Source organism: Drosophila navojoa, chromosome 5 (assembly GCF_054131105.1).
Source record: "Drosophila navojoa isolate 15081-1374.11 chromosome 5, UAZ_NAV_1.0, whole genome shotgun sequence".
NCBI lineage: Eukaryota > Metazoa > Arthropoda > Insecta > Diptera > Drosophilidae > Drosophila > Drosophila navojoa.
Window position 1 is genome coordinate 2724162 of NC_142893.1, and position 10417 is coordinate 2734578.

The following is a 10417-nucleotide window of genomic DNA, read 5'->3' on the forward strand; positions in this document are numbered from 1 at the left end:
GCAAATACAAATACCGAGGGCTCCACACACCCTGCCTGCCTCCCTTCCGTCTTTCTCTTTCTCTTCTGACACTCACCTGGTGGGGCGTATGACCAGTGTGTAGCCAAAATAGCTGCTGCGCGTTTGTGGCAATTGGAATTTCAGGTGCTGTGGCGCGCGTATAACAACATTTGCGCGTGGCGCATAGTTAAAGGCGTTCGCATAGCTGTGTGGGCGTGGCAGCAGCAAGACAAGTTGCAGCAGCAGCAGTAGTGGCTGCAGATGCCTAAGCAGCTGGCGGCACATCTTTGTTGTTGTTGTTGCTGTTTCAGTTGTTGTTGTGGTTGTTGTTGTTGTAGTTTTGGGGCAGTTAAAATTCAATTTGCATTGAAAGACATCAAATTCAATTTGCGCATGCGTAATTTCACTTGCCTTCAATTGGCTTTTATTAACAGACAGATAAAGCGACGTATACTATATATACATATACATATAAAAAATGTATGAATATATATATAAATATGTACATATATTTATATGCATATATGTATTCACATTCAGCTTTGTTAAGCTCATAAATCACAATCAAAGCGTGCGTTTTTTCGCGATTTATTATAAATTGTATTTCACTTCATGTGAATATATATCATGTATATATATACATATATGATTGTTAATTTTCGTTTAATTCTTTAATTTTTATTTATATGTTATATTTTTTATATATTTAATTATTTTGTTATTTAAATTAGTATATATTTGCTTCAAAGATTAAATTCATTCATAAATATACATATATTCTTTTCTTTTAATTATATTTTAAAATGATTTGGTTTTTTTATTAGATTTATTTAAAACAATATTTTGTATTTAATTTTGATTCTTTTTATATTATTTAAAAATTAAAATTGTGTAGTTTTAGTTTTATTTAGCTATAATTATTTCCATATATATTATATATGTGTATATATATTTTTTTTCATTTGATATATTTTATTTGATTATATTTTTATTTGTATTTATTTATTGTTATTATTCTATTCAAACTAACAATTTATTTTAATTTAAAAATTTATTTTTCTTTTTTTCATTCAAATTTTAAATTTGTATATTTTTATACTTGTTTTTCCATTTCACAATTTATTTATATATTTTATTTTTTTTTAATTTGAATCTTTTTTTGTTGTGACTATGATTAACTCAATGTAATTGTTGATTTCACACGCATTTTTACGCGAATTTCGTGCACATTTTGTAGCTTTTGGGAAACTTGAATAAAACTTGAATTAAAGTACGCGTACGACGAGACGCGCTCTACAACAATTTCGCTTTAATTGCACTTATATAAAACTAAGGAAAATAAGCAAACCAAGTCGCGTATGCTGCAAACGCCTTTGTCGTAGCCTCAGCGACGCTCTGCTCTGCCCTGCTCAGACTATATAGCGATCATGCGTGCCGCCGATTCGTTTAACGCCGCCGGCTCGTACTGAGTCCCCGTATTACCAATTGACTTCACTCGTCGAGCGCTTGAAATGGAATGAATTCTCAGTTCTCAGTTTTGGTTCAGTGGCTGCTCTGTGCTCTGCTTTGATTTTGATTGCATGCGTGTACACGTACATGTGTATGTGTGTGTGTGCGTGCATGTTTGGGTAACTGTCTCTGCTTGTACACGTGCAGGCGACAAGTTTGTCGAAAGCAATATGCTACGAGATAAACAATTGCTGGCAATTGTCGAGTAAAGTTTGAGTTGAAAACGTTAACGTTAACAGTACATATAGACGTTGGCTGTTTGACGTTAAGCGAAGGAAGATGTTCAATCTTTACGGATGTATAACATAAGATATATAAGAAGACATATAAGAAGTTATACAAATATATGCTACACATGTAAATACTAGGCAATGCGAGTATTCAACTTAACAGAAAAATGTACACTGTTTATATATATGTATATACAAGCTTTTTACAGATTTCTATAGATGAGTATTCCAAGTGGACAAGACACTACTCAGTAGGTTCAATTCTCAAGCAAACTTGCAATAGTTAGCTAAGATAAAGATCTTAAATATTATTTTCATTTCCATTTTGAATACCAGTTTTCTAACTATACCACACACATACTCCAATCCATATACGTTTTAGCTATTTCCACACACATTCCTATAATTTGCCTTTTGGTCTGCTTCATTTTTGTCGCCTGTCGCACAATTCTCTCTCAATTGAATCCAGAACCACCCGCAGTTGCATGCACACACCCTCTCTCATATCGCTGTCTCTCTCGCTCTCCCTCTGCTCCTCACACAAATGTAGATTGAATGAAGACGGCTTGCATTCTTTATCGTCGCCATGGAGCCAGAGCCAGCGCCTGTCTTCTGTCCATGTGAGTGGACGTACTTGTTTCCTTTAATGAGTAAGAACTCAGTGCCATATGGGGGGAGCTGGGGGTGGGGCAGAGGCAGAGGCAGAGACAGAGCCTGAAGTGGGCCCGGCGATTTGTCAGCTTTTATTTAATAAAATGCGCATAAAATACATATTTGCTTATAATTAAAAATGAAAATGGTTATTAAGCATGCAGAATGCCCGCAGATCAGCTTGGACATGCAAATGAGTAGCACATGTCGGCCATAAAATAAGCAAAACAAAGGATGGCGATTAATATAGAATATATATCTGTAAAAGCAAATGCATGTGTGTGTAGTGTATGAGTGCACTTATAGAATATGGATTAGCTATGTGTTTTGCCGAAATTGTTGAGCCTGCCCTGCCTGCAGTCATTGAACTTGTTTGTAAACAGAGATAGAGAGAGAGCGAGAGTGAGAGAGAGAAGGAAAAACATAAATAATAAAGCCGCAGACATTGTTTATACACAATAAACGTGCTTATCAGCTGTACGACGATATGATATAGTCTGGCAATAATTTCTTGTTGGGGTAGGTTCGCGTAGAGCCGGACAAGGGAGCAGCTCAATTTGTTGCCCCTGACATGGAATTGAAACAAATTATATAAGTTTGCCAGGGCAGAGCTCAATTAGAAAGCACTTAGAGAGGGAGGGGAACCCATATGGATACCCATGTGTGTGTGTGTGAGAGAGAGAGAGAGAGCAAGTCAAGTCTAGCTAGCTGATAAGCCGGACTCTTGCACTTGTCTATGTAATTGAATTAGTCCCAGCGTTTATCAGCCACAATTGTGGAGCCATTAAAAGGCAAAGGAAAACAACGAAGTTTAACGCGCTGATAAGCTTCAAATAAATGTCAATTCACAGCTCGTGAATATGTGTGCTACGCAATATCAATTTGGAACTTGTTCAGCCGAGTTGCCCATTCGGGGCACACGTTTTATGCATAAATAAGATTCCTTTTAAAAACCATATAAATACGTAATACTAGAGTTGTAAGTCGTAAACATGTGTGTTTATTTTCCTTTTCTGTGAGGGGTGAGCAAGAGGGAGGGAGGGGGCAGACGGGGGAGAAGGGCGCAGCAGATATCAAACAAGAGCAATATGCGGTGTAAATAGGATGATATGCCCTGTAATGAGAGGCAGAGCTACTAGCATGGGGTAGATGGGTGCTGAGGGCCTATCCTGTCCATATGTAGGGATGTATTTATGTATGAAGCTTTAAACTACAGGGTATATCATAGTGGAATACTTTTGACACTCATAAATTGATAGATATACATATGTATATCATTCTGCATCTATATCTTCCATTTACGACTTCTCATGTTTACCATAACTCACTACAGGGTATCTCATGGCTGAGCATTCGCCCACAGCCAACCCCTATATACATGTGCACATGCATACATAGTTACACACATATGCATTTCAGAATTTTCCATTTCAAAACTTTAAGCAGCAATTTAAAAGTTTTCAATGTAAACATTGATGGCGGTAAATGCAACGTGGCCGCAGCGTGGCAATGGATGCTAATGTTATGGCAGCACGCACAAAGTGTCGATTGTCTACGGCCACGCCCACCGCAAGCACAAGCTAGTGCCGAGCATAATTAAGCGCTCGCTAGCAGATTTGACAGCAATTATGGCAGCAAAGCATTGCAGTTGCTGTTGCTGTTGCAGTTGCTGCCGCAGGCGCAACGAGCAGCACCTGCTACTGGGGACAGCAACACACACACACATACACTTATATAAATTTACAACATAGTTTTCATGTGGCATATAATTGAAGTTCATGACCCAACAGTCGCCCTCGCACGCGTCTGCTCTCGTTTGTGTGCGCCGCCTCCCTTCAATGCTGCTGCCGCTGTTCATGTTGCTGTTGGTGTTGCACTTGAAATGCCTGCAACATATGCTTGTGGTGGCGAGCAATGAGAGAGAGTCTAGTCAATGATAGACCTCGAGATGCCCTGAAATTCTTGAGCTGTGGCTTTGGATACTAGGGCTAGAATATACGATGGAATATATGGCTAAGAGGAAAGTCTTAAACACAACATGTGACATATCCTACGTACATAATATATACATAATTGCTATACATACACACATCTATCGCAGTTGACATATCCAACTCGTATGGTTTTCGATCTATGCTATGCAAATGAAGTCTCAACAGAACTCAATGCGAGATTCTTCCATATGTAAGCAGACTCGCATGCATACTCTATGCAGAGCCGATCATACCCCTTTACATATCTCTCATTTCTGATTAGTTTCATTTTCAAATGGGGATCGCAGTTCAGTTTCAGCGCTTCGTTTCGCTTCGTTTGCTGCCCTTGAGCTGAGCTGAACTCCAATTCATTTGGATTGATGGTGTGGCTGTTGCAGTTGTTGCTGTTGCTGTGCCACATCGTCTTCTTTATCGTGCCCCCAACGGATTTAGTCCGTACTCTGTCTCATAATTATTTGTCGCCATACTTGACGGAAGTTTCATGCACTTTGCCAGCTTAACGAATGCTGATGATGGCCTGTATAGCAAATGCATTTATCAATTTATCAACGTGCGCAAGGCAAACATGAATATATAGTATATACTTATATTTATATATATATATTTACTACAACTGCCCATTGCTGCATTCGTATCTACAAATAACTAAATAACTACTCAATGCTCCCTCCCACTTCTCGCTCTCCCTCTCTCTCTCTCTCTCTCTCTCTTTCGCTCGCAGCTCAGCTGTTGTGTTGCCTTCGCCTTTTGTTGCAGCTGTGTAAATATTGTGGAAAGACGCCTTATTTGGTCAGCGCGACTTGTTGGACTCCAGGCGCTGGCGGGGGGTGGTTCCAGCTGACAAAAGGAAGTGCTGTCTGCTTTTTTAAGTGAAATCAATGCAGGTGTGCTGCCCTCTGACGTCAGACACATTCATTGATTTGTCGCAACTTTTTTTTATCGCCTTAAAGTTTGTTAAAAAAAAAAAAAACAAGCGTCACGGCACATCAAAACCCGCTTCAAATTACAATTTTTAATATTCAAGTTCCGTTACCACAACAACTGCTGTTTGCTTTAGTAAATTTAGTTTTACAGTCGTCGTAATGTGGCTAATAGTTGTAAATATGCCGAAGGCTGAGATAGTTGAAATAACTAAACGGCTTAAGAGCCATTTAATAGTAATTAGTATGATTCATTAGTAAAGCTCCCGCCTAGATTTTGAATGTTTGCATATATTCTATATCTATATCTATGTATATATATACATACATATCTCATCTAAGTCATTTTTCAGATATATTCTGTTATTAATTTTAAAACAATCAAGTATTATATTTAAGATCAGATAATCAGGGCATTTAGATAGTTGTACTACTCTCTCAATCCATTTCTATTTCTCTCTCTCCTTCTCTCTCTCTCTCTCTCTTTGCGTGATTCACATTTCCTTGCTTTGTTTTCGCTTGGATTTTGCTCTGCTCTGGTTTGCTTTCAATGAATTACCTCGTCAAATTATTTACTTTCGTGTGTTTTGCATTCCATAAATAAATTGCAGCAATTTTTGTGAAAAAACAAAAACAAAAACCAACAAAAAAGACTGAATGGTCTGCCAATCAATGTCAGACAGTCGCTAACCCTAGCCCTAGCCATAAAAGCCAAATGGCCAACCCCCTTAACGACGGCGAGGCGCCGCTACAGCAGGGTAACAACAACAACAACAACAACAAAACGCATATAATAATAAATTTTATTATTATTGTTGGACTAATTGAAACGGAAAGTGTAGCAGTTGCAGGTGCGTGGCGTGGACGCTCTACGAAATATCGCCCAAGGCAAGAGACGCCTACTTAATGTCACCTTTCGAGCGAAGTAATCGAAGAGATCATTGAGAAAAAGAAAAAAAACCAAACACTTTCGCTGTCTGGGCTGGAGTAATTTTAAACCAGATATACATACATCTATTTACACATACATACATATATATATACGTATTTCTATTACAAATGCAGCCCACATGATTTAGCGCTGAAATTTAAGACTTCGCAATCAATATGCGCTGCAATTGAACGCAAATGATGCATAGAGCAGGTGAAGACTATGCAAAACATTTAATATTTGAGTCATGGTCGCGACTTGAGAGTCTTAAGTTTCCCTTATCACTGGAAACAATAAGATCTATAGCGAGCATTCGATGCTGTTCGGCTCTAACAATGCCAAAAGCCAGATCTATCATTCGCAACATATTCTGATTGAAACTATCTCCTATATCTCTCTACTCTTTATTCAAGATCTACTATCGAAGACGGAACCCATACTCAAGCAAACCATCTCTCACATCTATTTTCGTCAGCTCAACTAGATCTATATAATCGAACTTCACTCGCTGCTTGTCACATTATTTCGAGCTGTCGTTGCTGTATTTAAATGTTTGATTGCCTCTTTGTCACTCGTCCATTGCGTTTGGCACGTTGTCGTCATAAAATAATCAAACTATCTGTTAAATGCTCTTTACACATCACATAAAAACTCTTCTTCTTTTTTTTTTCATTTTATTTTCAATTAAAATTCAAATCAGGAAAACGAGTGAAGCGTTCAGAGCTGCTGCAGCTGCATTGCCTTTGGTGTTTTTGGTTTAAAAAAACTTATATATAAGAAAATTATATATATATTTAATATATACATACGTACAGCTTATCTTCATAAATGATTATCAGTTTTTATTAATATATAAAGTGCTTCTAGAATATTAAGCACGCGCTTTTAATGTCTGTCTTGCAGCTATGCTCGCTTTTATGCGTGCATATATAAATATTTATATATATGGCTATTACAAGCTGAAGTGTGTCTTCTATAATGTTTATTTTAACTGCTACTTGATCATAAATTTAATATTCAACTATTTTATAGCCACAATACTAACCCCCTTTATATGTTTGCATTTACATTTTTATTCATGTTAGGCAATATTTATCCTAGACACACTTAGCGGTTTGGAGCTTAGCTAAGCACATAGTTGTTATACACAGCATGATGCATACAGTTGGCAAGCAGTTGGCACGAATAGGTGAATATAAAAGACATCCTGCTTGAATAATGCAGATGCAAGCAGTGTTTGACTACTGCTTTACACTAAGAATATTCCTTGCATACTCTTGTGCGCAGTGGTATTTAATATGTAAATTATGAATTCACAATCGTTGCATTTCAAATCAGAAAATGCTAAATAAAAACAAGCCAAATATATAAATATGACAATTATATTACTATGAAATTAATTTAAATTTAGCTACAATGAGCTACCTTAAAGCAAACTCTTTATATCCTGATATATTATATCCATACATACGATGATATCTATAAGGCACTTTTTAATCAATTGAGTAAGCAATTCCTTTTCTTTTACAAATTCATAATTTCTTTAAAGACATTTTGCGTTGTTGAGCTCTGATTAATTCAACATTTCACAGCACTGTTTTGTGTTTGACAGATTTCGTTATAAATTAAATTGTACAAATTGTGTGTATGCCATATTTCACATAATTAATACGCCTGGCACATTTACGCACACACAAACACATAGACACGTGTGTGTATTACCTGCATAATTTTAGTTGGAAATTGGCGCATCTATTAATTTATGCATATGCACACGAGCATATGCTACACACACACACACACATACACCGACACCAACTATGTTGCACACACACGCACACATAGACACTGCTGCACTGTCCAACTGCAAACCGACTAACGAGGATTATAATGACGCTGTCTAGCCAATTGCAATGGCTTTTGCTTTGATGTAAAGTGCCGACAGCACAACAAGCCTAAGCGGACTAATACACACACTCACACACATACAGAGAGACGCACACGTTCACACACACACACAGCAAACAGTCTAGACGAGACAACAGGCAGACAGCTTAACGCAAGGCAATTTCTTTTTTGTCATCGAATATCCTTGAGGCACCGCAAATTGCCGCCACTTAAGCTGCTGCTGCTGCCGCCACACCCCTCAGCCCCCACAGCACCGCCCACTGCCAGCTAGCCCCTTGGCCGTTGTGCAGTTACCTAGTGCAGCGCACTAATTAGCGTGAGAAACGTGTGCGTGTGTGTGTGTGTGTGCATGCGTGTGTGTGCGTGCTATTCAAATTGATTCAAATGCTGCATTTTGGCTTATGCTGTCTCTCTCTCTCTACCTATCTCTCTCTCTGGCTCGCTTAAGGAGGCTTCACTGTGGCTGACTTTGATGTTTGCCCATAATCGCTTTTTGTTTGGTCAACCATTTCATTTGATATACGATATATAGTAAGCCAAACTAACACACACACACACTTACTTCCGTTTTGCACATATTGCATTACTTTGCGATTTCCTGATAAAATGGCAATACCAAAAATATTACGCATACGCCGCATATGACCCAGAGGAAGCTCACACAATATATCGTATATATGCCATAAATTCTTATTAATATCATTTTGATCGAAAACTGATTCATTTCCTGCTGCTGCATCCATCTCGAATGTCAGCAGTTAGCACTTTGATGTGCGCCGGATATTTAGAAATTCATTCATAAATTAAAAATTGCCAAATTTATATTAGAAATCAGAAAAAAAAAAAAACGAAAATGCAGGAAAATGTTTGCAAAATCATACGTGTGGGCGGTCAAAGTATATTTAAATCGAAATTGCAAAATTTCAAAATTGCTAATTTCTATGTGGCCCACAAATCCGAGATAGAAGCAGAGCTGATTGCGCATACGTCATGTGGTACGCGCTGGTACAACTTTTACAGATAGTGTTGTTAGTTTGTTATCCCAAAAAGTAAAGATAAAAGCATGCAACACATGCAATGCAGAATCTCAGGCAAATGTGTTTGCCACATGCATTGCCTTGTCATTAGTTCAGCCAGTCGGTGAGCCGGGAGAGAGAGAGAGAGGGAGAGCGAGACTGAGAGAGCGACCCTTAATGCACACGCAGCACGCCATTGCCCAATAAAACGCTCAGCGACGCTCCACTTGGCAGGCAAGGGCCAAGAGCAGCAGCAGCGGCGGCGGCGGCGGCGACGGCAACTTGAACTACGTCTCCATATCCATAGCTACGTCGCCGTCTGTTGCACATCAAAATTTCTTAATTTTTACTAACGTCGCTCGTCGCTCGCTGTTCGCCGTTTGCTTAGTGCATGACGTGCAGTTTGTTTTTACAAATATCTGGCAATTAGATCTAAATTATGACGCTGTTTGCGCCATAAAGAAATCGCTTTGCTCGCTTGCCAGTTGCCCAGTTAGCAGTTAGCAGTTGGCCAGCTCGCTGCAGTTGCAGTTGCCTCTGCTGCTGCTGCTGCTGTTGCTGCTGCTGCAAACAATAGACAGTTAAGGCCAGGCAGATATTTTTATGTTTATGTTTATGCTGATGTTTACTATATGGCCGCAGCATGGCACTTGCTGCATTTAATGAGCCACGCAGCTTGCCAACAACAGCAAACAAACACTCACATACACAGAGACATACACACAGACACAGCTGCCTGCTATACAGCCGGAAATGCACAAACACACACACAGATATTGAAAAGAAAATAAATTGTTGAGGTAGCTCAGCTGGCTGTATACCCTGTCAGACTTGAGGCAGGTTAAGTAGAAATGTAACCTGCATGACTTAACTATACCCTGTAGGGATTATAATAGAGGTAATTTAACAGCAACTACACCCTGTAAGACATATAGTTGCGGCAGGTGAGGTAGTACCCTGTAAAATTTATGGATGAAACAGCAATGCTAAAGCAATATTCTCCTAAACTTATATCTGCGGCAGGAGAGTTAGAAAGGTAAGATTTATAGGTATGCAGATGACATAACTGAACTGGAATATACTATATGAGCCTAACTAAAACTATATAACGTAAGACTAAGTATAAAACGTAAGACTTTGTGTTAGGACAGGTGAATCAGAAATGCATCCTGTATAGATTCTGCACCGATTTATAGTTAGTTATTTATAGATCTGCACCGATGACATAAGTGAACTAACTAATACTGTAAGACTTATA

The 10417-nt window shown here is 38.5% G+C and overlaps 1 protein-coding gene across 3 annotated transcripts in view; it reads right to left on the minus strand.

The window, feature by feature from the left end:
* LOC108654049 (integrin alpha-PS3) overlaps positions 1 to 10417 on the minus strand; it is a 47665-nt gene that overhangs the window by 13164 nt on the left and 24084 nt on the right. Inside the window, exons 1-2 of one of the 3 annotated variants that reach the window (XM_018105090.2) lie at positions 1349 to 1521; positions 77 to 421 (exon numbers count right to left, since the gene is read on the minus strand). The exons of 1 other annotated variant lie outside the window; for it this stretch is intronic. In XM_018105090.2, the coding sequence (XP_017960579.1) occupies positions 77 to 285 (209 nt within the window). In that variant the 5' untranslated portion in view covers positions 286 to 421; positions 1349 to 1521. Of the gene's footprint in view, positions 1 to 76; positions 454 to 1348; positions 1522 to 10417 lie in introns of those variants that run through there. One more of the 3 variants, XM_089262422.1, reaches the window with a different exon arrangement.